This window comes from Simochromis diagramma, unplaced genomic scaffold, assembly GCF_900408965.1.
Source record: "Simochromis diagramma unplaced genomic scaffold, fSimDia1.1 OVJJ01000604.1, whole genome shotgun sequence".
Classification (NCBI taxonomy): domain Eukaryota; kingdom Metazoa; phylum Chordata; class Actinopteri; order Cichliformes; family Cichlidae; genus Simochromis; species Simochromis diagramma.
The window spans coordinates 2,446,100-2,473,896 of record NW_024387416.1 but is presented as its reverse complement, the minus strand read 5'-3'; the positions used below and the strand labels follow the sequence as shown (position 1 = coordinate 2,473,896).

The following is a 27,797-nucleotide window of genomic DNA, read 5'->3' as shown; positions in this document are numbered from 1 at the left end:
CTATGTACAACTGAATAAAAATACAACGAATACAACGAACGAAACAAGAAAATAAAGCAAAATATTCCCTCCTAACAAAACATAAAAATGTCCGTGCATGATTACATTGTTCTGCTAATATATGGCCTATCGTCATTTATTGGACTGACGAATGTCGGTTAGAAAAGTGTTACATATGGCCCAACCTTAAAAAGGACTGCACATGTTTAAGTTGTGTTCTCACTGATTTGTTTAGTGAAATTTTATTCAACTAAACTACCTGGTTACAAAAAATAGATTTGTATTAAAATTCAATAGTTGCTACTTTTGTTGTTCATGGTTGTCAGCCGATACCAAACTGCATACACACTGTTAATGCAGGTTTGTATACTTGAAGAAACAGATTACATGATAGGTGACCGTTTCACCTTTGGCATTGGGAACTTGTCCTCAGCACATGCTCCATAACACCACATAAACATTTAATAATACAACGATACTCTCACCTCTTTTGAAACCAGTTACCTCTAAGCCTAAGATCTTAATGCACTGAACTGAAACATCTCTGGAAGCAGTACCCACGGAGGTCGGTATTTACCATGCAATGCATAATTCAGACACACATATCTGCCAGTCAACTTAAAGTCATGTAATTTTTATGAGCAGGAACTCAACCGAATTCTGTTACATACACCGGAGACACGAGCTGGCTCTGGAAATATCCCTGGTAGGGTGAAAGGTCAGTCACTATAGTATTGTGTGGAGGTGGTTTTAAAGGTTAGGGGGTTTCTTGACTTTGAGCTGGAGATAAAGTGTTAAGAGAGAAGCAATGCGTCAAACAGCAGTTAGACTGCAGAAGACTGGCACGTGATTCATTTATAGATCTGTGCCCTGTGCATGACTTACTTTGTGTAGCTTGCTCACATTCGCTGCTTTACCTGCTCTATCATGTTTTACATCATACCAGGCCTGCAGTGCTGCATCTAAATCAAGAGAAGGGAATTGGATTATTGCCTAAAATGTGATCTTTTATCTTTTTTTACCTTTTTCTTGTACCTATCATCTCCTTAATATCCAGTAGCTCATTTTATGTCCATTTTTTTATTATTATATATTTCAGACAGGAAAAATAATTTTATTCCACTTGTCCCTTATCAGCTCTCCATTAGGATCTTCACACTGAGTAAAATATTCCAGTCTTGTCTCAGCATACCTTAGGCACCATTTAATTCTCATTTCTCAGTGTAACATGAAATTAAAAAATGTGTTTTAGTTTAAACCCTGCTCATCCCCGCCTTTGAAGCTCGGAGAGTATCGAGGGGTTGATGCATGTGCGTACAAAATAGAAGGTGAAACTGTAATTCAGTTTATTTTTCTGCATTTTGCGTTATTGTTCTTTTATTCTTGTGGAAAAACTGTGCAGTTTTGCCTGTTATAGCATCTAAAAATGATTCAAATGAAGGGAACCTCACTAAAGCTGGGTATTACAGCTCAATACTTTTGTTTGTACCACTTCAAAATGTATCTGTATATTGCACTAGGATCAACAAATTCTTGGCCCTGTGAGAGATTTACAATGGATTTGGTACTGAAGCAATTGCCTTTGCTTTGTCTCTGTATATTAAGAGACACCGAGAGTATTATTCAGCACTTTGTTCTCAACTGTTGGTGTGAAATGTGCGCGACTGAATTAGGCTGACGGGATGTACTCTGTGCTGTAGCATCCGCTCAGAAGACAATCTGTGACTAGAAATGTTCATCCTTGGTCGCTTGTTTCCGAGGATGCTTGTTAAAACAATAACAACAGATCATAAAGGCGTTAAAAACGAATAATACGTTTTAGAAGCGCTGTTTGTCTGCAGGCATTTTATACCTGTAGGTCTGGGCTGTTGCTTCAAAGTAGATCCCTGTGTGAACTCAACACACAGGCTGGCTCTGCTTTACACAGCCTTGTGGATTGTACATATTGATTGGCTTCCACTTTCAGATCAAAGATGCAAAGAAGCGCAGAGGCCACATTAGGGATTACGGTATTTCTTTGCGAGCAAACATGAGTGATTTAGAGAGGCATAAAACAGACACATACTAATATCCCCTTCTCAATCTGCAAGGATTAATGACCAGAAGCTGTTGGCATGAGTTCAGCAATTAAATTGGATAGTGAACCCATCTTTTTAAGGATTATCTCATTTGGAGCTGCTGCTGTTCACATTCACATCCTTTCTTACCGCAGTACATCAGATAAGGCTACTAATAGCAGAGTAAATCGACTCTTTCTCTCAAACAACATCATCACTTTCTGACAGCCTCGGAAAGAGAACTAAATATCATCTTAACATGATGAAACTCATGCTGCAACTTCCCAGCACTGACACGTAATCTGTGTTTCATGTGGGTAACGTAAGAGAGCAGGTGATACTTGAGGATTCCAGTAGCTGCTGGCACAGATAAGGTTTGGTTAAGGTCTGCAGGTCTGTGTAAGAGGATGGATTGCAACATGTCTCGCCATTTACCCAGGGAAAAGGGTTTCCTCTCCACCCTGTGGTTTATTAATAGCGAGCTGGTGGATGTCGGGCAGGCGACGCAGTGTTAGCGGTATTGACACGGTTAGTGTTTCACCTGTCACTGCTGCTGATAAGCTGTCATCAGAGCCAGCCTAATAGATTTTAGATGAGACTTTGGCCCACAGTAAGTTGACGAATGCATCATTTATTGCACTTTTTGTGACCTTGGCACAGCCAAGGCTGTCTGTCTAAGGATATTGAACTGTATTACTCAGCTGATATTATGAACTTCTTCAAATCATATAAAAGAGGTTAAAAAAAAATGACCATGATGGGCAAAACATTCAAAGTGGTCAAGCCTATGGAGCAATTTCCACTTGTAATGTCATTTCTTTTTCAATAGTTAGTTAATGTTTTGCCATGTGTAGAAATTTTGGCGCACTATTTGATGTAGCTTCACCCATCCAGTGACCAAAACCTTACTGGAATAATTGCCAACTAAATTATTTTTAATAGTAATTAGAAGTTCATAAACACTGAAACATACTTTTATTCATCCAATCCATTCATTGATTTGTTGTATTCATTACTGATGGTGGTGGTGTAATTCTACAAATCCACAGTTTGTTTTAAACCAGTGTTTTTGCTAGATCACAATTGGATCTTAAAACGTTGTAGCTTTCACCAAACTAGCATGCTTTAATCAGGCAGGTCCAGGTGTCTAACTAGCATGGTCATCATTAGCACATGGCTAAATATCATTTTATTTAAGCTAGATCTTTGCATATATTTCTACACGTGGTGTTTACACGAGCACAAATAGTGATGCCTGCAAAAATTGTTCACAGATCCTGACCGAAAGAGGATTTTTCAGACCAATACAAATACCGATATTTGATGATTTAAAAATCTAAAATATCAGCCGATATTTTTTCTTTCAGGCGCACAAAACAGATTTACCCTAAAATGTATTATTTATGACTTCTTACAATGACAATGCAGTTTTAAAATAGTCTTGTTTTTCTTGTTATTGTTTGTTGCATTCAAAACGCAACAGATTTTTATAACAATAATGTTATAGAGTGCCCCCTGGTGGACGTACTATGCAACATCAACAATCATAGCGTCGATAAAAGATGTTTGTACGTTCTTTTTTTCTACATTTTCATTTATGAACCATTATAAATGCCAATATCAATTTATGAGGAAATAGTTCATATCATCACCGCCAATATATCTGTCAGACTCTATTTGCTAATATACAATATGTTCCATCAGCTGACTATAGTAATGAAGTTATCCCCCCTCTTTGCAGCAGTCATCAACTTCCTTCCCTGACTTCCATGCACAAAGCTGCTGTACCTTATATAACCTTTACAACATCTCTTCCGGGAAACAAACGCTCTTTGAATATGTCTGTGATTGCTCAACAGCAGCTCATTGTAAGCCGGTATTGTGACACAAGAAGATCGAGCCTCGATATGAGACGGTGAACTGTGGATTTGGTCTTTGTGGTTTCAGAACCATTTTGGCTCTATTAGCAGATCAGTTTACTGACCTAATAAATCTACCAGTTTGTTATGAGTGTCATCTTATAACTGTGACCGCAAAGGGGATACTCATACAATTTGTTTATCCAACAGTGGAACTCACAAAAGATCCGTGGAGGATATTATACCATTTTGTCATTAATCCCTTTCAACCTACGTGTTACAGACCATAATTTGTCTTTAATTAAAAGTTTTCCACTGGTTTTATGTCTCCATAATGCCAAAATACAAATTTCAAATGTGCACCAACTACTGATACCCCTGGGATAAGTCCCCACCCTCTGAGCTGAAGGGTATATATGACTAAAACAGAGTGATCTTATTAAAGAGCACGTATTTAATATGTCAGTATAATTTCTCACGCAGTAAACTAAACTGCTCCCTTGCCATCTCAAGCAGAACACAACTGGGTAAGATACGCGTAGAATGATAATGTACAGTATCCGGTATTGCTAAAATGAACTGGAGTGAGGAGGAATGTTTATTGCTCTTGGGGTTTATGATCGCACCGATTCAAAGGAGCATTAAATTATGTTTTCATGTTGCTTGTGGATTGCTTATTTTGTGATATTTGTACCACCGCAATAGCTGGCAATCATGCCACTGCATGTGCCTCGCAAGGTTTTATTGGGTTCATCCTCACATCTCAGCACGAGTTTCATCGTTTTTTTTTCCTTTTTTATTTGGAGATGTGAGAAGCTATGATTCACGGCGGACAGTTCTCATTACGCAGCTGCAGTGCAATATCCACTGTGTTAAGAAGCGAGGAAAGTGGTTTGGTTAAGGGGAGGAAAAACAATAATTTGGTCTTCCTGCATCAGTGCGGATTTGTTATTTGTTGCTGCTCAGTGAGATTTTAGATTTTGGCTTGACCCGGCACATTTCTCAACTGGCTGAGCAGAAAAGCACCACTTTAGCAGCTCTGTTGTAATTTTTCCATGCCGCTTTGGACACTTTCCGATGTCGCGCACGCCTCAGTGGGCACCGATCTGTAAGAGTGGGCTCGGTAGACAGCAGCTTCGTGTCGGGCAGGGTTGTAATAAAAGAATGTGACACAGGCGCGGCCTACGGGGTGCACAGTGGCAGCAGGTGGGGTGGCTAATGACAGATCCACTCGAGCGGGTGCCATTGAGCCTCACGTCCAACTGTAACTGCTCGGCTGACGTTGAAAGCCTCATATAACCACTGGCGCAGGGTGTGGGTTTGAAATCTGTGTGGCGTCTGGGCCAGTTATTTGTTTTCAACAGTTTCTCAGTAATGCTGCCTGGTTGTTCTTCATATGGCAGCAGCACAGTTTGATTAAAATTATGGCCTGCTGCTCGGTTTTTATTATGGCTTCGGGAAAGTTCTGTACTTGGATGCGTCATTAAATGTAGTGCTGAGTCATACACCTCTCCTCTGTTTACGGCTGTGGAAAAAGGGGGAAGAAAAAAGTTCAGAAATACATTAAGCTCGCCAATTCTTCCTCTGTCTCTTCCACATCTCCCCAAATGACTGTGCTACCTCATTGAACACGAGATATTTTGTTAGCTAAGATAGAAGCAAACAAATAGCGAACCCACTGGGGTTCACTAAACATTAGAGTGGCTATATTGCCGCACTTTGCCCTGTTGTGGAAATTGTTTTTTTTGTTTTTCTGCCACAATTTGAAGGGAAGTAAGCTTTTTCTCCTGGACCATATTTGCCTGTGATTGATGGCAGGTGGATGCAGCGCACCCCACGCAGTCCAGTTCCCCACTGATACAGACCATCTGGGCAGGTAGTGCAGCCCAGTGTCATTGCAGCCACACGTTATGGTTTAGACCAGTCCCAGGATGTTAGGAGAATCACTTTACAGACGGGGGCGAAGAAGAGAGAAAACACTTTGTTTGCTGTGCAGGAAAAAGAAGGAGCTGAGTGTGCATATTCTGATTCTGGCATTTTTATTGTTGCATCATTATGATTTGTGTGCAAGGGAAGCCATTTCTCTTATATGACTGCAAAGTAAAGCCTGCATGAGCAAACTCTGCTACATAATCTGCTGCTGCTGTGCTTTGAAAGTAAGCCCCATGACAAACCCTGCACCCACTACGTCTCTTATGTCCTCTAAAGACCATTCTTAACTGATCTCCAATGACAACCAGCAGGCAGATTCTCCCTAAATCAGGATGTTGGGTATACCTGCTGCCTAAATATTGTTTTGGACAGTGGTGCACTGGGCTCAGTTTCTGCTTTTCTGCATCCAATAATGCATAAAGCATAAAGCAGTCATTTTTTCTGCCATTTTACCAATATACTGTAGCGACACTGCATTCCCTGCATTGCGACTTAATGGGATTCTTTCTTCTTATCTTGAGCTAAATGTACTCCTGATTAAGAATTTTTTGTCTTATTGTAATGACTTCCGACTAAAAAGGCTTAATGTACCATTTTCCCGTCCTCCTTCAATTTCATTTCCTCTTGAAATTGTGCTTATTTGCTTGCAGTTCTTAGAGAGTTTCAGAAAAATGTACTGACTCCTGCTTCGAGTTTTCCATCACGACCGAAACTCTCAGCAGCCTTCAAACAGGCGGGATCGTCGCTGCCTGGTGTGACAAGTTCTTTTTTTTTTCTTTCAAATATATATTGAAAGAAGATTTATAGTTTGTTTTAGAATAATTTCTTGACACCTTGCAGTGTACTTTTGGCAGGCTGTGGGTTGCGTCACGGAAAAGAAGAGAAAAAAAACGCACGTCTGCTCTCTGTTATTTACATTGCTCTTTTTGTCAAGAGACGCTAATCTTTGTTATAAGATCTGTGTTGCGTGTCATGTGTGGTTGTTTAAAGGTAAGTGCTTTTCATCTAAATAATGTTTAGATAGAAGAAGTGGGAGCACGGCGTGCTTGCTTTTAGCAAGATAATGTGACATTATTGTAAAGATCATGAGAAATGATTTCCCTTCCATGTATGTATTTGGACTGTGTGGTGCTCTTAGTTTTCAAGATCAATTGCGCCCTCTAGTGTCTACTTTCATGCATGCAACTGATGGTGGCACAAAAAGAAAAGCCTCACTGTATCCTAGAGGTCATGGCTGTGTTTGTTTCATAGAAGATGCTCTTTCACTTTGATTTTTGAAAGTTTCTAATATATATAAATATATAGAATTATAGAATTCATCAAACAAGCTGATTATACTTCTAAGTCCACTTTTTTTTCTCCCCTATTTCTGTTTTTTTAAATGTTTTTCTAATTTAATGATATACGGCCAGCACTAATGGTATGCCAGCAGTTAATTTTATGACTCTCTCTCTTTATGTATGTATAACAAGGACTGATGGAGGACTAGAACTCATAGTACTGCAACTTATGTCCTAATCAAGGGAAAAAGGCTTGAAAATATCTTACTGTGAGATGTGATGAACGATGCTTATCGAGTTTGTCCTGTTTCTGGCACTGATAACATTTTAAAAAAGTGAGCAGTGTATAGTAAATGTTGGCTTTGTTGAACTTGCACAGTTTTGCTGCCACTTAGTGGACGATGTGAAAACTGAGCCATAGCAAAAGTAATACATATTGCATAGCATTTGGATGGCTGTGGCTCAGGAGGTAAAAGCAGCCACAGCTGCTGAATTAAACTAGTTTAAAGCTGTATGAGTTCCAGTGTGTAGGTTTTTTATTAACACAGTAAAAAAGAACATTTTTTAAAATAGTTTAGTTTTAATTAAACACAATGTAAAAGTGATGAGTCTCTTACTTTCTCACATTCATTCCTTAAGCGATAGAAAAGCCTAGCACAAATTAAACAATGATAAATAAGTATAGTTTTGTTCTCTGGTTTTCTCATCAGTATTACATCATGGCCAGAAATAAAACTACACCTGCATACATTATTTATTCCAATAATGTCCAAACTCGAGTAAAGTTAGTTCAAGACAAATTAGAGGAGCTGATCCAGCCATCAGTCTAAACCGATGGTGGACCAAGTGAATAATTGACATTGTGTCCTTAATATTAACTTCATTATTATGATTGTTGACAAATTATTCTGTGCAAATTGCACTTGGTCTAAAAACTCCAGTGGCTTAGATACGGCTGCTTAAACATTGACAGAGCACGAATAAGTCTCTCATAAAATCAGCAAAGACCCACTGTAAATGTTCTCTATTATCAGTACACCAGCAAATGTTGCCTAATGTTTATCCCCAGTACATGTTGTGTTTACAAGAAATATGCAGCTAATTAGATCTGAGATGTGGTGGAAACATCGAGTAATTGTGTAATTCTGTTGATGCATGTTGCAGATTTCAAACAGTTGCATGTTTTTAGCTTGAAGAAAAGAAAACATAGCACTCACTCTTGGTAATAAAATACAACATACAAAATGTCCATGAAGACATTTCCAACCAACACGTCTCACTCCCAAAGCGTAACATTTTACGCTAGGTACGCTTTCAGCCATCCAACACGTCCCTATATTACAAGTTCCAAAAAATGAAGTCACGTGAGAACCGTTTGGAAATAATCTACACGTGTGCGTTTATTTTACTTAGATTGCTTTGGAAAACACTATCTAACGCGATTAATGGGGTGGTTAAGGTTAGGGATAAGGCTATGGTTAGTGCTAGAATACACGGTTGGAACCTGTGTTACCGCTGGAGCGTCATTCTATTCGATTTCATCCACAATCCGGCGCGTATCATAGGAACGCGGAAGGTCACCTTTTGCGTTGCCATGGAACGCCTCGAGACGTGACACATTGTCAGTATATTACGCGTCGGGAGTGAGATCGGGCTGTTCCATTCATCAGTACTTAAAATTAACCGATAAAACTGCAGTAGTCAAAGTGCTGCTGTCTTTCTTTGAGTACATCTCGTTTGAATGCATTGTATGGGAACCTTCAATGGATAAAGCAAGAACGAACTCCATGAACTGTGGAGCTCCACAGTTCATGGAGTTCAGTAAGCAGAGAATTCACTTAATATATTGTACGTGTTTGTGACCCTTTTTCCAAGTACAACACGTTCCAAAGCTGTACATATTTGAGCTTACTACATTTACCATAAAAGACTTGCGACTGGCCCCTCCCCCTACTTTAAGTGTGTACTGGTAGAGGTAGATGGCGTAGTTCTGCTGGAGGTTTCTTCCTGTAAAAGGGTGTTTTTCCTTCCCACTGTCGTCAAAGGCTTCCTTAAAGTCGGCCGTTAGATTGGTAAGGTTTGTCTGTGTTATTGTGGCGCTTCTCTACCTTTCAATGTAAAGCCTTAAGATGACTGCTGTTGTGATTTGGCACTATATAAATAAAATTGTAAAAAAAATAATGGAACTGATTTAAACTGACTTAGTAGAGTGATATCATTTGAATGAATCATGAGCATTATTAGACTTTGGAGTTTTTTAAACTAGATCAAATGATCCTAAATCAAACGTGCTCTACCCTTTCACCGCTGCTTTCAGGCACTTTCATTCACAGCGCATTGCACCATTTTTACAGGTTACCTGATCTGTACAAAAGGCCAAAATAAACCATCATAACCTTTTTTTTAAAATGTTTGGAGCTGAGTTTCAGTCAGGTTCCCTCTGGTATTTCATTTATTCTGTGCACGCTGTGTTGATGGGTTGCACGCACCTCCTGTTTTGGTCCACCTGCAGCCACCTCTTCAGACCTCAACCTGTCTGATTCATCGCTCTCATCTCGCTTCAGTTACTGTTCACAAGCTTCCTGCAGCTACGGCTCAAGTGCAATTTGCATTTGCCTTTTCCCACCCTTAGTTCAGAAGATAGTGAGGCTATGGCTCGCCAGCCTGTGCTGAGTCACAAACACCTACAGCCTTCCAGGATTTCTTTTAACGAAGTGCTCTATATGCACAGTTTGATCAACAGGAAACAACGGGAGGAAGAAATCAGGGAAGAAGGAAAGAAAAGCAACAGGAGAATCATATCAAACGTGTGTGCGTGTGGGCAGCAGAGCACCTGCCTGCTTTAGATGGTGAAGTGTTGATTTCTTGAAGTTAGAGGGGGATTGTGTGCTGTTTTGAACAGTAGTCCTTGGATTTGACCAGGCCTCGTTGTTACCAGAGAGCTCTGTAAACTTCAAATTCCAACTTCGTTCCAGTTACGAAGCACTTATGCTGCTATTGCACTTTCTCTCTCCAAACCCATGTAGCTAATCAGATTGTTTTTAGATTGTTTTCCTCAAGTGGTGTGGAATATGCCTCAGCATATGCAGGGATGATTCACCCCAGAGACATTTGATTATTTCATCCTATTCTCTGGAGTGTCCAATTTAATGAAAAGTCATTACTGCTCCAACATAATTAGGATACCCTTTGAAGAGCCATGCTAAGCTGGTTTGGACCAATCTTCAAACTGGGTTTGAAGATAGAGTTCATATTGAGTGTCTATACTTTACTATAATGCAATTTTACTTGGTTAACTAGCTTTCATTCACACACATTATACATGCATATATTCCAGCATTTCAAATTATGAGGTCAGTGAATGCACAAATAATCTTTATGAGCCGAACGCTCGTGTTCTCTAATAATCAGGCTCTTTAAACGCTCTGTTTATGACTGCTACTCCTGGATCTGTATGATGCCAAAGGGAGGGGATATACTGTTTATGGCTGTCTCAGGAACAGAAGCCCCGCCCATCTGCTGTTCAAATATGCTGTTTGCAAGGAGCAACCAGATAAATAACTGTTATTGTCAACTGAGAATCATACAAAACCACATTAGTAGAGTTCAAGGATAAAAACATGAAGGTGGAAATAAGCATAATGTTTCCACTTTAACTGTCAAACACTGCAGTGGTAAGCATCCAGTGGGTGCTGTGGTTGTCTGAAAATGGTCATATTAATGAAGTTAAATGAAGGCAGTAAGTTATGCTGAGCCTGTTTAAAATCGCTGTTCCCTGACCCAAGTGGAGGAAAATATAGCATGACAAATAGCATTAATGCTTTTGCTGAGTATGAAATAGAGAGGTGGTTGGTAATCTAATGCTGCAGTAAATGCTGGTCAGATTCCTTCAGGAGAACATTTACTAAAGAAATGGACTCTGCGTTGGTGATTTAAAAGTCCTTGAACCTCAGAATAGCTACAGACACTCATTTGTCTGTTTCTTTTTGTGTAGATTACATAAATACTTGGTTTTGAGAGTGGGTTTGCTAAAGGTGGAAGTTAAACTGCTCTTTAACTTCTGTCTGAAAGAGGCCTCTGAGCAACAAAGAACACACAGCAGGCAGGAAGCAGGTTAATGGAGTGGGTGCAAATTGGTACTTGATTGCTGTGGTTGGCTGTTCTTTCTTTTTTTTTTCCTGAATTGGACTGCTGTCACACAGTTCATGAAATGAATTGCGTGTGGGTGGCATAGGGAGCGGAAGTATTTTTCATTCTATTTTCCTCTTTTGATGTGTCACATCAGGCAAAGCATCTCTGCTGTATTTTTTTTTCACATGTTCCAAGCAAAGGATGAGAATAAAAGAGATGTGGGCCTCAGCGTTTTTCTGACCTGTTGACCGTCTCCGTAATCCTGAACATCTGCCACGAAGTCAGCCTGACTCTGCCACGTAAGCGGGTGCAGGATCAGTGCTGAAGAGGCAATTACTTTATTTTTCAGGGTGGATAAAGGCATGGAAGTAGGAGACTTTATTCAGTGTTATGAGTACTGAATCAGTATTGCATCAGAAACCATTCTTATATACATACCATGCTGTTATCTCTCATAAAATCACACTGCAAGATTTTCTGTTGTAAGTTTTCTGCTATACCTTGGTTGTAGTAGTTGGGCTACGTTACATTAAAACTGCTCTGTCATTAATCTATAAAATGGGTGTCAGCATTTGCAACGAGAAGACTTTAAATTATGCACAAGCAACGTTGCACATAATTTAAATATTTACACCAGCCACCAGCCTGAGAGATCAGCTCTAACTTACTGCCGTGGACACAGCGTGGTTTTCTCCTCCCATTCCCAGCAGGAGATGTAGTTAAAAGGCAGCTAGCGAGGAAAAATGGCTATCTACAGTATGAGCTCTCTCGCCTCCCTCCAGCTTTACCCTCCCCGTGTGAGGAAAGGTCTGTTGAAAAGAGCGGCGGCAAACACTCTCCACAGCATGCTTCTGCCTTTCTCTCATAGCGCTCAATTAATCTAGGTGCTCAAGTGGTACAAAGTAGCTTTTGCAGTGCAGAGATCAGCCAGCAAGCTCTCACTTCATAGTGGGAACACTAGAGGAGGGAGGGGGGCTGCAGAGCGTGCGCGTCAAAATTCAAAACTCAACAGAGGCACGCATGTTTTACTCCCACTCTGCTCTACGTACAGCCCACCTAACACGGTGAATATAAAGGAGAAGTTTGGACCGGAGACCAGATTTTACTTTATTTTCTCCTAATGTGAGGATCCCAGCATATCACTGGATTTTTTTCCCTCCGTTTTCACTCTCAAGCCGACCCAGTTGTGGGAGGGAAAGTGTGCGAAATCTAGCAGGACTTCTAGATCACTAAGCGAGAAAGTCTAGAGGGCATCATGGGAGCTTTAATGGTCATCTTCTCTCTTCAGCCAAAACAAAGACGCAAGACAGGTACGCAAGACTGAAGATCTGAAAATAACGAAACTAATTGCCCAACCAGTAAAGTAATGATTACTCTTTCACTGTATGATGTATTTCATACAGATGGTGTGTGTTTGTGCATATGTGTGTGTGTTGTGGAAGTTTCCTGTTAATCTTGTGTTTTCCTTTTAATCTCAAATGAATTCGCGGTGCCACACCAGCAGTCCATGAAATTGACTCGAAATTCGCCGCATTTCAGTAAACGTTTGAGGCTGAACTCCACAAACTTGCTCGAGTTTTTTTCATTTGCTTTTCACCCGGTATTGATTTTACCGTGACAGCACACAGACACACCCACACACACGCACAGCATGCCACATGCGACTCCCTGCCAACGCAGTCGCACAAGCTTATGTTACAACGTCGTATCCCTCCAATAATGTGCTGATCAGCATCACCGTCACAGCTTGTCACTGTAACAAAACAAAAGGAAGTCCAGTCTTTATTAAAGAACAATGAAATATTCAGTGGGTGGCCAGTGGACAATAACTGACAGAGGTTATATTTAGTGGTGTAGTGGGAGAGAGACAGAATGGATGACATGTAAAGTATAGAAAGTCATATTTCACTTGGGTATTGTTGGAGGGCTTGAAAGCAAAATGAATGAGGGGCTCTATGTAACTCTCTCAAGCAATAGATCACAGAGTGTGCTCTATAAGCACATTTTATAGAGACCTAGAAAGGAGAACATGGGATCCAGATACACACAATCTTGCAGGAGATTTCTTGCATATATTGTGCCATATGCTTGCTGTACATGTATACAGTGTTTATAGCTTTTGGAAATTAACACAGAGCTGAGATTTTTCAAAATAGACTGCTGTGCCTGTCGATGATGGTTGTTAGTAGACTGTGATGATAAACGTACAATACAAAATTATGATGAAAGAGTGGATTCATGGTGTCAGACAGCAGTTAAATGGGTTTTCACACTCTTAGCTTGCTGTGTTGATAAAATCGGTTCTAATTGGCTAACTGAGCAGTTAACTGCTTACAAATTAACTTCCTGGGTTGGTTGCAAATACAGATGCACTGATTTCAGATTTAACAGATGATACTGACTTTTTCTGATCGTAATTGATTTTCCAAGATTATAACTGTTTATAAATTCACTTGTTTCCACATTTTTCCTTGTGCATTCTTTGATTGTTTGCTAATACTGAGCTTGCTAGCTTGTGGCTAGCTCTGCGCTCTTGCTAGCTTTAGCGTTATCCGCTTTTCCTTTATTAGTGTCTTTAAAATGTTCAGCTTGGTAAATGTTGTTTAAGTTTCTCCTTAGGTTTGTTGCTAAATACTTTTTCATGGTGGTCTCCTTGTGGTTTACTTTTAAAAACACCTGTCCTCACTCACAGCGAATGGCTGCTAACGTGTGGCAGTGAGTCTGGGTGCGGGTATTAGCCTGCCCCGCTGTGCATGTGCGTAAAACAGACTGGTACATAATTATATATTGTATGTGAGGTTGACAGCTGGTCACCGGTCAGGCCTGAGCACTGGAAATCATCCAATTCATGTCCTTGGCTAGTCAGTCAGTGAATCTCTTAACACGTCCTCATCAGTTGGCGATCCATCTGTAAGACGCAGAAATGTTTGTGCTGCAATGTAGTTACACAAACCTACTCATTTTGTAACAATCTATGATTCACAGTTAACCTGTTCATATACATACCATACCATCACGTACCACACACGTGCCGTCATCGGTTTAGACTCAAATTGGGGCTGTAAATTTTAAAATTAACATCATGTTATATTGAAAAAGAAACTAGCGGCTGAGACACTTATCAGGAATTCTACTGAAGTTATGGATCAAGTGAGCAGATCTTTTTGCAGCCAGAGAAGGAACCCCCCCTTCTGGCCATTAGGAAAATTGCAAATTCAAAGCATTTCGGCATTAGCCTCTCAGACTGTTGCGGCATCTTTTACAACAATGAACCTTGAAGAGCAGCCTGTTAACTGTCCTTATTGTCAGAATTAGTTGGAGTATATGAACATGCTGCTTAACACACACTTCTTCTTCTGGCTATTTTCTTTTATTAAAAAATAAAAATATTCATCAGAAGTTTAAAAAAAAAAAATCTTAACTGTTATTTATGCAAGGAAGCTTGACAGGTCCTTTCTAACATGCTTAAATGTTCTGGGAAGTTGTGTATTGATCTCTTAATTAGTTTATCAAGTGATTAGTATTTGTATTCTAATAGAATAATTTGTTTTGCTTCTGGAAAACGAATATTTGGTAGATGTACAACAGTATAGCAATACATTAGTATCGTTACATCAGCATGATGTATAAATAAGATGTCATTTACCATTGTTAGCAGCCAATACTTTACTAGTACTGTATGTCACACCAAATGTTGAGAAACTAAGAAACAAATTTCAACCAAAACCTGGAAAAAACAAAATCAGTATTGGCACTGAGCAGATTTTAATTTTAAATACTGGTATCCAGAATTTCACAAGTGTGCATCCTTAATATTTGCTGCTGTTCTGTTCTGTGGACTTTCAGTTGTTGATCAGCAAACTGAAAAAAGAGAAAAGAATAATGGATGCCTCCTTCAGAAAGAAAGTGAAAAACAAAACTACGGCTCTTACATAATCGAACAAAGCAAACCCTTTTAGACCCTTTGTTTATTCTGCAAATCCAGCTGAAACCAGTTCCACTGCTGACATTTCTGTTTCCTCAAATCATGCAACATACTGATTCATACCATAGAAGGTCTTTATATAAAGACAACATAAAAAAGATGCTCTGTCCGAGAGACCTCGGTGCTATTACACTACCCACTTTAGTATTTTCCATTAATTTTCATAGCTCCACTCATCTGCATGATAAGAGCTGATGGTCCAGTAAGTAGTCACAGGAAGTAGTCTGGCCTCCAGCTCCTTTTCAAACATGCACCTGGACCACTTTTGAATCTCCCCACAGTGTTTGAAATGTTTCAAAGATAATAGACGTTCCAGTCTCATTATGGTGTTGTTCGCTGATGTGTTTGGCCTTGTGTTCGGTGTCATTTAAATCCCTCGCCTGTTTCTGTTGTTGGGAGCCTCTGCGAGTAGAGTTTGTGTAGGAGTAGCTAGGTACACTCAGAGGTAGAGCCCTTCAAATGGAAACGGCAAAACATTAACTGCAGTATGACTCAAGCTACCGCACTGAAATTTGTTCAAAACATCCTGAACTAGCGGTCTGATTTCTTTTCTTTCTGTTTTTTGTGGACTAATTGCACCACGCAGTCTAAACTAACAAGTGATGGTTCATGTTCTCGTACTTGCCTGTGACATTTACACAAAGGGCGACAGAGATATCCAGTATCCTTCTTGTCGCTGGCCCCCTCTCCTCCCAGGCCTTCTGGTGTTTACAGAACTGAGGAGCTACTTTGGCCGACCACAGGGACAGCAGATGTCATTTTAAGGGGCAGCCGTGCCACCGATCACCATGTTTGCTCACAGCCCCGTATGATTATAGGAAAAACACATTTTTATTTATTTTATTTTTTTCTTGTTGAACTGTAAACTGTAACTTTGTGTTTAACAAATCCTTCAGGTTCTGCTGAGCACACTGGCAACAAAGAAACATATTTAAACTAAACTCTATTAGCTCGAGCACCAGTTTGGAAATTGGTCTAATTAAAGTCATATCTGAGCAGTGCCCGTCTTCCTCCGTCTCAAAAAGACCTGCGGGAACTATTTTTACTGTATTCATAGAGTCTCTGAGTCAAAGGCAAATCACTGTAAAATGGACTGTGTGCCAAAAGCACTTTGAGTGAATCTCATTATCTTTTTTTTCCAACCCATCTGCCACATGCACCATTTTTCACAGAGCTGCTCGTCGCGTTCAGAAGTGCTGGGTGATGTCACAATGTGACAGAGAATAGAGAGAACATTCGGTATGCACATGGTTCTTTAGTCCATTGATGAGTATCACAGTACTAAGTGAAAGCTAATGAGACATCCCCTAAGGAGTCAGTTAATATGTAGTTCTGGAATGTATTGTCTCTGTGAATTATTCTAAGTGAAAAGCAGACCTTCAGAAAAGACTTGACATTCCCTTTGTTAACATCTTTATGAAGTAAGGCCTAGCCTGCACTTTTTGGATGAATCTATACCGTCTCCCTGGGAAGATTATCTCAGAATGATATCTGAAAAGTGGCACTGCTTCTTATTAAGCCATGTGGCATGTAAAAGACAGAGCTATCCATATTCTCTGATATGCAAATGTACCCTCAGCTACTCTTGCAGGAGTAAATGAGGAGGAGGCGGGGGGTCACCTATGGAGTCTCTAGTTCCCTTTGGATTTCTCTTTTCTTTCTTATGTTATCAGCAGCGCGTAATCTCAGTCCTTTTCAAAGTCACCCCGTCATTATACAGTATTGGTTTTGCTGCTCGCTAAATTAGCATTTAAATTGAAAAGTGAAGCCACACCGGTGGGCTTTGGGCTGCGAGCTTGTTTTGCGTTTCCTGCCGTGGCGTGGTACTCGGTGCAGCAGTTTGTTCGCTGATATTAATCACTCGGTTCCCACAGGGCATGGTGACCAGTATTAAGAGGGTTCACTTAGAACTGGATTAATGAATAGCTTCCTGCTCGGAGGAGCTCAGCAGGTGCAGGAAAATAGGCTTAGCCTGAATGCGGAGTGACGTGGCTAGCAGTGGGACAACGGCAGTTCCTACTGACATCTGTAGAGCAACCGCAGGTGCTTGCTGTCACTCCTGGGTGCAGCGCTGGTTTGATCAATACTTAATTTGTCGCCATAATAATGCATAACACTTTGTACTGTTTGTTGAAAGGTAGGATAAGACGACAGAGAGGCAATGATCCAAAGCCAAAATGTTGAAGTATAGTTAGAGATGTGACTGTGTCTGTTTCATTTATGAAAAACGGCATTTTGCATTTACAAGTATTCAGATTCATCACAGGTCCCCATGATGGTGAAGAGAAAAGCATGACTTGCCACAAAAAACAGTGTCATGCCCTTTTTTGGCAATAGACCATCAAGCATTAAAATTCACAATATGAGAGATCATTTCAGAGCCAGTGGCTGCAACAGGGTTTTTCCTGGCTCAAAATGGGCCTGCTGGGGGGCTGGCTGCATGAGAAAGCACAGTTTCATAAGTAGAATAAATGAAATATCATTGGAAAATTTTATTACAAATATTTTTATTGTCATCCTGTTGATTTTATTTTAGGGAAAGGCCCAAATCCTCTTTGGGGCATGTTAAAATTATATAGAGGCAATGGCAGTGTCTGGAGGAAAAGCCTCGTTGTGCTTTGGTTTGTTACCACTTTAATGGGCTTTGACCGGCTGATTCTTGCTTCTTCCACCTGATGGCAGCAGGTCCAAACAAACAAGCGTCTTGCAGTAAGATGGAAGAGGGAAAAAACAGAAGCTCAGTGATGATTCAGAATGTTAAAATGTGGCCCTGTCAGATTGCCATTGGCTAAAACCTCAAAGTAGTGAAAATGCCAGCAGATATGGGCAACTTATCTTCTGCCAAGTTCTGCTTGGTCAATAGTGCAAATCTAAACAGCGCTGAGCACAAACAAATCAATTTTAAGCATGCGTTGAAGCAGTTCAGGTAGATGATACTGATATGTCTTATTATATATTAGCTTCATTGATCATTTCAGACCTGTCCAGAATAAAAGTGCCCTGATTTTCCAGTAATATTGGCAGAACAAAACAAAAAAAGAGGCATTTGATTTGATTGTGTTCTTTTGAAACACATGAGAAAGAAAATGTCTTCAACTACAACTTTGACTGCACAACCCATCTCATTATTGGGATCCAAATCACATCAGTTTGCAATTAACCATATTCTTTGAAGGTTACAGGCCACTGGGGCCTTCTTGTGTAATTTTTCCAAACAAATGGAAGACATTAATTTGTTTTAATGCCATGTTGCAGCGCTCTGCTTTGTCTGCAGATGGGAATTCAATTTTAACTTAATTTAACGTAAGGAAAGCACGTTTCTTCCCCCCACTGCATTTACGTTAAGAGGGGGGCTATACCTGCAGGTCCACTGATCACAGTTGTTATCACATTAGCTTAAATAGACTATTTGAATGCCTAATGTCTTGCTGAGCAAATGTGCACAAGCAGAATGGTTGAGTTTGTTTTGTTCTTCAGATATATCTGCACTACGTTGTGCTCATAGATTTGCCTTTGATTATTAGAAACTTCAGAGAAGAAATTAGTAAATCAAACAACCACTGCAGAAGAGCATCTCTGAACACACAATACGTCTAGGCTTGAAGCAGATGGCTACAGCAGCAGGAGACCACGCTGAGTGCCACTCTTGTTAGCTATTAACAGGAAACCAAGGCTTTATTTCACATAGGCTCACCATAATTGGACAATACAAGATAAAAGAATCTGGTCTGATGAGTATTGATTTTCTGCTGTGACATTTGAATAGCAGGGTCACAATGAGGTGTAAACAGCATGAGCACATGTGTCCATCCTGACTTGTATCAAAGATTCAGGTTGATGGCGATGTAATGGTGTGGGGGAAATTTTCTTGGCACACTTTGACTCCAACTAAGCATATTTAAATCCCACAGCTACCTGAGTACTATTGCTGACTATGACCAGGCCTATATAACCTCATTCTGATAGCTGTTAACAGCAGGATAGCGTGCCATGTCACAAAGTTCATATCATCTCAAACTGGTTTCGTGAACATGAGCTCAAATGAGTTGTGCTCAAGCGGCCTCCACAGTCGCCAGCAGTGTTGGTCAAGTTACTTGAAAAAAGTAATCAGTAACTAATTACTGATTACTTCCCCAAAAAAGTAATCCCGTTACTTTACTGATTACTTATTTTCAAAAGTAATTAATTACTTAGTTACTTTTTAAAAACACGATTTACAACCTGAATAGGTGATAAAGCGATAGATCTTTCAGCCCAATTCTACTTTTTCTACATAATCCATCATACAAAATGTAATCAAATGGAAAAGTCTCTTTTTAAAACTTGTTTTATCAGTTTTAATCTTTTAACTTTATGCATCAAGCAAAAATTTAATTATATGCACCATTCTCCGACTGGAAGAAATTTGTTTAATATTTAAACCTATTTTCTGCACATTCCAGCACATGAAATAATTTTTTTGTGTGTGTTTACACTCACTCTTTCAAAAAGATGCAAGTAAAACACAGCAGAAAATAAATAACATCAAAGACTCAGCGGTCCTGTTGCTCTATTTTCACCTGTAAAGCAGGACTGCGGTAGGCGGAGGTTTACCCTGGTGCAGGTGTGCCGCAGCGGTCAGTTGAAGAATCCGCGAGTTTCTCTGTGAATTTCCCATTACGTCATAGTGCGCACTCGGTGCTTGCTTGGAAGTTTAGGGGTTTTTTTCGCTGAAAAAAGAAGTTTTCTTCCCACGCACAACGGACACTAATGTTTTTGTCACTTTTTATGGAGTCAAACTCAAAGTAAGGTCAGTACTTCCACGCTTTAAACGCTGCACGCTCATACTCTCTCCGCACTCGATATATTATCCATTGTTGATCTGCACACAGCTGTTGTCACCAACGTCGCACTCGCTTACGTCATTGTCATGAGACATTCTTGCAAAAAATCACGGTTTTAGTAACGCAGTAACGCAGCGTTCCTACGGGAAAGTAACGGTAATCTAATTACCGTTTTTGCAATAGTAATCCCTTACTTTACTCGTTACTTGAAAAAGTAATCGGATTACGCGTTACTGCCCATCTCTGGTCGCCAGATCTCAGTCCAATAGGGCTCCTTTGGAATGTGGAGGAACAAGAGATTCACATCATGGAGGTGAAGCCAATAAATCTGCATCAACTGTGTGATGCTATCGTGTCAATGTGGACCAAAATCTTCCAGGAATGTTTCCAACACCTTGTTGAATGTGTGCCATGAAAAATGAAGCTAGTTCTGAAAGCAAAAGGAGGTCCAATCTGGTATTAGCAAGAACAAAGTGTCTAGGGAGTGTATATATTGCAGTATGGCACTATATTAAGGAGTGTAATATATTTTATTCAAAAGTCATCAATATCTATTTGTTACGCCCAAGATTTCCTATGTGTTGGTATTTTCACACATGAGACATGTCAAGATTGATCGACACCAGGAATAAACTAAAATAGAATCAGTATTCCTTTAATAATAACATGTGACTGTTTTCCAGGAAGAATCTGCGCAGGCATAAAGGAATTCAGCTTTGTTTTCAAATATCAGCACTAAATCATTTTTCCCTGTTTGTGTAATGTTGTAATTATAATTATCACAATTCCCAGCGGGTACGGCTCACTGCCTTTTTATGGCTTTAGACTGATGCACTGCTCATGTGATGCTCCGTGTATTTCTCCTGTAGCGGTTTTGTCAGTTTGCAGGTGCTGCAGACGCCCTCTGCCCCCTACAGTACAGTGCATGCTCCATCCAACACAGCGCAATCCTTTGCAGTGGCAATTACCTTCATCACCAGTCATACACTGATTGATCCCGCACACTGTGTGCTGATGACATGCACAGACCTTGATTATTTTCATTACCATTAGCCGAGGGCCTTGATTACACCCTGAGCAACGTTTTTGAGGTGATTGGAGAGCTGAGATGCTGAGAAGTGGAGGCATAATCTTTGCGATTAGGTTGTGGTCTGATATTAGTATTTGAAAGAACAAAAAAAGGAGCAAAATCTTATTGAATTCCAGATTAAAACACTTTCTTTTTCTTCATGTCGGGGTACAACTTTTGCCACTGAGGCTTCTGTCACACCTTCTTTTCACCAATTTTACAATCCCTGTTCTCTGAGAGCTACACAGTTACCAGTCCTCTCATGTCCAGAGACAGCACGCTAGTGCACACACATACATGCACACACAAACACACAAGGCCTGGGAGCTATATTTGGCTCTTACCCAGCTGCCGCAAATAAAGGAAAGTAAGTGATAGTGGGATAAACGAGCTGCCCAATAGCATGCGCAGCAGAGAGCGGTTGTTTCCATGGCAAAACAGCGTCCTAACAATTCATTTGAGCCAACGGGCTGCGAAGATTAAATGTGGAAATGATCACTCCCATCCATGAGAGGGTGTGTAAGGGACCTTATCTCTGGAGCAGCTTTTAATTATAAACTAAATTGTCACTTTTTTTTCCTAATTAAACATGCAAAAAGTGCCTAGGCAGGATCATATTTCTGCGGTTCTGCACCAGGCAGTTGTGACTATTGCTCTCAATGGAAAGAACTATTTCACTTTTTGGCTCATCTTGAAAATCTGACAGAAGCTGCTTGCTCCTTTCATCAGTTTTTAGCAGCTCGATGCCCTAAGTTTGCATGACCTATTTTAAAAACACATTCAGGTCACACGATGAATTGTGGAATTCACTCACTGTTAGTGAAGGAATTGGGCTGTTTTCTGGATTAATAAGTAATATCGTATATTGATAAATAGGGAAACAATACAAACAATATCAACAACTATGAACCGAGAGAATCAGGAGACACCAGATGATTACTTTGCTCTGACCTCATCGACTGCTGACCGCAGTCAGAAACCTCAAAGCCCTCTCATCTGCAGTGTTGTCTTTCTCCCTGACCTCTCGCTTATCATCCGTCCCTTATAGTTTTGCTCTTTATTTAAAGTCTAGGTGACGGTGAGGTCAGACACATGTTGTTTTTTTGTTGTTGTTTTTTTCACGAGCTGACATTTTACACTCATCAGTCCTCCTGCCAACTTTCTCTGGTGTCTCGCCTCAATCAACGATGCTATTAGTTCCTTAACAGAGTTTGAAAAAAAGAAAAGACGGAAAACATTTTCACATCATCACTTGAGTGATTTGCAGTCTTCTTCTATCAAGACAATCACTAGAGCGATTTCCCATGATTTTCAGACAATCACTCTGGGTCAAGCTGATTTTGAGTTTTCAACCTGCTTTTCCTGCTTTTGATTAGTTGAGCTTGTCAGTATCACATTTCACTCGATTGTGGCAAGTATTTGTGATTTGTCAATGCCTTGATTAAGCCTGATATCACCTCTAATTTACACAGGTGTTTTGGATAGTCCTTTATAATTAATTATTAAACTACTGAATTAATTTGTTCAGGGAAAGGGAAAAAAGAGTAAAATCGCGCAAATTCAATACTTATAGAAAAGTTTTGTCTATTAAAGACAGTCGCATAAATGATTGCAGCATGGGTTAGAAAGCGAAGCACACTGTGGCCGTGTTCATCGTTCTATCATGCTATCTTTTTCGTAAGTGGCATTTAAGAAAGGTCAAGACCTTCTGTCACAATCTGCAGATTATGCAGACTGTGTAAAAGTTGAGGACCCAAAACACAGACACGAAAGGCAGGCGGGGTTATACAAAAGGCAAGACGTTTAATTAGGCTGTTGCAAAAGTCCATAAAGGAAAACATGAAATCCAAAGGGCAAAGCGAAAAACAAAGTCCAAAATGGAAAAGCAAACTATAGCCAGAGGCACACGACGAGAGCAAACACATGTGGCAGGTACACAACCACAGAGACAAAGAACTATTTATGGTTTACACAAAGGTTTAATCAGGGGACTGGGCACAGAATGGTAACAAGAAGCAAGTGAAACCAATGAGAATAATGAGTAAATACAAGACACAGGAAACAGCTGACTGCCAAAACAAAACAGGAAGTAACAGACAAATGAAAGTATTACACACACAAATATACAAATCAACTCTGCATGAGGGGAAACACTGGGGATGGCTGGGAAACATGTTAAAGAGACTTGTAAAAAAAAAAAAAAACAAGAGCATGAAAGTAACTAACAGTAACTAATCCACAAAAACTCTAAATTTTTAATTAAATTCAGTTTTATTTATATGGTGCCAAATCACAACAATGGTCACCTCGTAGTGTTTTAAGTAAAGACACTACAATAATGGAGCGAAACCCCAACAATCGGGCGACTCTGTGTGAGAAATTACATGCAGGGTTAATCTCCTTTGTAACCCAACATTTCAAACTGTGAGAATTAGGTTACGGCCACTTTGACTGGGTGTCAGTGACAGTGTCACTGTCTGCAGAGACACTGAAGTCAGTGATTTGAGACTTCTTGACTTGTGTTACTGGAACCTTTTACAAGGTCTGCACTAGTATTGATATTTGTCTGTGCAACACAACCACAGTTGACGGTTGCAGCCTGATAATGCTAGCTAGCATTAGCTGATAAATAGTTGAGCCTTCAAAACAGAACAGAGCAAAGCAACCTATCTTTTTTTGTATGTAGTCTATTGTTGAAGCTTATAGAAATGAGTATTAATGATTAAATTAGCCATCCATCGTGTTTGTGTGTAAAATTAGGATTATGTTGACAGGTAACGATTGTCTCTCGTGCATTAGCAAGAAAAAGTGTATAAAAATGTGAGCACACCTAAACGTAATCAGTGCTTCACATCCCACAGCAACTGGTGGCTCACCGTCTCTCCTCGTTCGTTTACCCTTCTGTCTGTTATTTATCTTTGTCACAACGATCAGGTTCATCCCTTCTCCTCGCCCTTCCCTCCTTGCCTCTTTTTCCATTTCCTCACGCCCCCTCATCTTTAGCGTTGCCACTCTATCCCCCCCCCCTTTCTTTTCCACGTGCTTCTTCTCCCCCTTCCTCCCTCCCTGACTTGTGCCGGTTTCTCATCAGAGCCAGAGATGCAGGGCTCTTAAGTGGAGTTAAATGGCCTGCTGACAGTGCTGAACACTGAGCTCTGCATCGTTGGCCATGGGCACCCTATGACCTGTCCGACATGTTGTCTATGAACTTGGAGGGACTGGAAATGATCGCCGTGCTCGTAGTTGTGGTCCTGTTCGTTAAGGTGCTGGAGCAGTTTGGTTTGTTGGAATCTGGCTATGATGGTAAGGGAACAGCTAAATCATTTCTCTCCTAGCATTCAACCACTTGTTGCTGAAAGTTTGTAAAAGCAGAGTGTAGTTTATTACAGTAAGACTACCTGCTGTGCGACAGTGGAGGTCCTCTTACATAGATTTAAAAAATGTTGACATGTTTGTGTTTTGATGGTTAAAACGTGTGATAGTGGACACTGAGCAATATACAATACAAGTCTGACTCCTTTTGCAAATGTCCTGAAAATAGACCTAATGCTACAGGCTGTGTGTGAGCATTAGAGGCTCAGATGGATGTTACTGTCTCCTCGCTGTGTGATTGTGCTCTGTGGACTTTATAAGGTCAACTTTGTTGTCTGTTGCTCGTCAAACGGAAGTCCTCGACAGCCTCTGCGTCCGCCCTTCAAGCTATTTTAATTGAATATGTTGCATCTCTCTGAGTCACCTGACTTTGCCGCTAATTGGTTTAACAGTCGTGATGACTCACACATCACACACAGCCAAATATTATAATTTGACTGTATTCCTTTTCATTGCGTCTCAGTGTAATTTTAGGATTTCAATTTACACCCGGTAGTCTTTGCGGGTTCTTGACATTTGCGCCTCCACTTTGATGGTTTGTTTATGAAATTGAAATGAAATTTAATTGGACGTGAAAGCCTGCATCATCTGTGGGTCGTTTAACTTATTTATCCAAATGAGAGAGAGAGAGACAGAGAGAGAGATGATGATGATGAGGACTGGATTTCATTCTGGTGCTGAGAACCTGGAATTTATAGTTGGGGCTTTAAACTGCCACAGTGACATTTGCTTTTCTCTCATTAGCTGGAAACGTAAAGGGTTCAAATCCAGATGAAATCATGTTCTTTGTCATTTTAAGGATGAAAAGTTTTCACTAATTCAGGTACTGAAGTAGAAAAGCAGTGATTTATATTCATCTGAATTTTTCTTGTTGGTTGCGGCTACTCTCAAAGATGCCTTTGCTTCATGATTCATTTTGTTTTTGGTGTTCGCTTTCTCCTGGCTTAGGAGGGAACAATGATTGAACCCTCGCCCACTGGAGATTTGTCAAGGTGCCATGCTGAATCTTTCCCACCAAAGTGTGAATCTAATATTGAGGAGCTGGGTCTCTCCGGCACAGAAGACCACCTGTTGTTTATGAGCTCCACTTACTGTACAGGCTGCCAAGCTGTTTGCCTTATGGCTGCGAAAGGCAAACATCTTCAGACCAGCCAGGATAAAAGCAGTCGGTTGCCAGTGTTGGACCAATGTTTGCCAACGTTTGACAATTCAAAATTAAAAGCACTTGCTCGTTCCACTTGTACTTTTAATGTTCCCTCCATGTTTTTCATGACACGAACACCCGCTTGAAGCACGCCAACAGCAACAGTCACATTCACACGTGGGACTGTGAGAAAATCCCATTTATGTCCCATGCAGTTTGTTTGTGGTCGATACTGAACTCAACCAATCAGAAGAAAGAATGTATTTTTAGGTTCGTTAAAGAAACGTGGAGATGATTTATGTCACCAAAAATCAAATTCAGGGATATGACTTTAAAATAACTTTAAAACCAGCAGGTAGATAGTCAAACTCATCCCATATTTTTGTGTCCACGCTTACTTCAGCTGCTGCTCTTGTAATGCTACTTGTGTTAGAAAGAGCAGCTTACACATGTTTCAATCGTTACCCTTCAACAGCTGCTAAATTAAAGCACTTTGAAATCGGATGATTCCATACACCCTCTACTAAAAGTCTGCTCTGTAAAATTATTGTCATAAAAGCAAAGAAGTGTCCCGTATGAGAAATATATCAGGAATTTGTAGAGCTGATTATTACTCTGTGGCACTCTCCCACTTGATGGTTTTTGGATAAAAATAGACTTGCAACACAGCCAGACCCAAATGGCTCTTTTCAGTGTCTGTGCCTCTCTTCAGTGGTGTGACAGTGAGTGACAGCGGTGTGTCACCAGTGCAGTGGGACGTGACAGCTGACAAGGGCAGCCATTTACATGGCTGCTGCTGAAGGTGTGGCTTTCATCAGCTGTGACTCTGTAAACACACTGCCAGTACATGCTGCCATAGCCATTACCGTGTGTAAATTAGACTCTTAGACTTCAGGAGGACAAATTATTTTCATGTGTTGGATGGAATAATGTATGCTCTCACCTTCATTGAACACAGTGCACCCCTCCTGCCACAGGTCTCACCTGCTGGGTTGGCAGACTGTGTCCCAAGATTATAAGATTTACAGTGTACATGTTGTTTATTGAAGCAAGAGAGAATACATGTGTGAATAAGAGGGAGACAGGAAGGGCTGGTGAAGGTAGGTAAGTTTAAATACCTGGCATCAACCATCCAGAGCAACTGATGATGCGTAAGAGACAGAAAGTCACAGAAAGATGTATGATGTATGATTTGGAGACAGCGGCACAGACAGAAAGACGGAAGCAGAGCTGAAGATGTTAAGGTTTTCATTGACAGGATTTGGAACGAGTTCATCAGAGGAACAGCTCAGGTTGAGCAGTTTGGAGACAAAGTTCGAGAGGCAAGACTGAGTTAGTTTGGACATGTACAGAGGAGGGATAGTGGGTATACTGCTCAAAGGATGTTGAAGACAGAGCTGCCAGTTATGAGGAAAAGAGGAAGACCACAGGGATGTAGTGAAGGAGGACATGGAGAGGGTTGGTGTGACAGAGGAGGATGCTAGAGATGGTGAATGGTGCAGATAGGCGCTGTAGCGACCCCTGAAGGCAGCAGCTAAAAGAAGAACAAAAGTGCACATGTTATTTATTAATGCTATCTATCTCTCTATCTCTATCTAGCTCTAGCTCTCTATCTCTCTATTTCTATCTATCTATCTCTATCTCTCTATCTATCTCTATCTCTCTATCTCTCTATCTCTGTCTCTATCTCTATCTCCATCTCTGTCTCTATCTATCTCTATCTCTCTATCTATCTCTATCTCTCTATCTCCAACTCTCTATCTCTGTCTCTATCTCTGTCTCTATCTCTATCTCTGTCTCTATCTCTGTCTCTATCTCTATCTCTGTCTCTATTTCTATCTATCTATCTCTATCTCTCTATCTATCTCTATCTCTCTATCTCTATCTCTCTATCTCTGTCTCTATCTCTGTCTCTATCTCTGTCTCTGTCTCTATCTCTATCTATCTCTATTTCTATCTATCTATCTCTATCTCTCTATCTATCTCTATCTCTCTATCTATCTCTATCTCTCTATCTCTATCTATCTCTGTCTCTATCTATCTATCTCTGTCTCTATCTCTGTGTCTATCTCTGTCTCTATCTATCTCTATCTATCTCTCTCTGTCTCTATCTCTGTCTCTATCTCTGTCTCTATCTCTATCTAT

General features: G+C 40.3%; 1 protein-coding gene and 1 long non-coding RNA gene across 8 annotated transcripts in view; one reads left to right on the top strand and one right to left on the bottom strand.

The window, feature by feature from the left end:
• kcnip4a (potassium voltage-gated channel interacting protein 4a) overlaps positions 1-27,797 on the top strand; it is a 147,895-nt gene that overhangs the window by 73,380 nt on the left and 46,718 nt on the right. The window contains exon 1 of one of the 7 annotated variants that reach the window (XM_040012235.1): positions 2-12,569. The exons of 5 other annotated variants lie outside the window; for them this stretch is intronic. In XM_040012235.1, coding sequence (XP_039868169.1) covers positions 12,515-12,569 — 55 coding nt within the window. In that variant the 5' untranslated portion in view covers positions 2-12,514. Of the gene's footprint in view, position 1; positions 12,570-20,234; positions 24,440-27,797 lie in introns of those variants that run through there. One more of the 7 variants, XM_040012232.1, reaches the window with a different exon arrangement.
• LOC120721727 lies at positions 5,594-19,239 on the bottom strand. The gene is made up of 3 exons (XR_005693247.1): positions 19,128-19,239; positions 6,741-6,753; positions 5,594-5,604 (listed from the first exon to the last, which is right to left on the bottom strand). It is a non-coding gene; the product is annotated as an uncharacterized LOC120721727 (long non-coding RNA).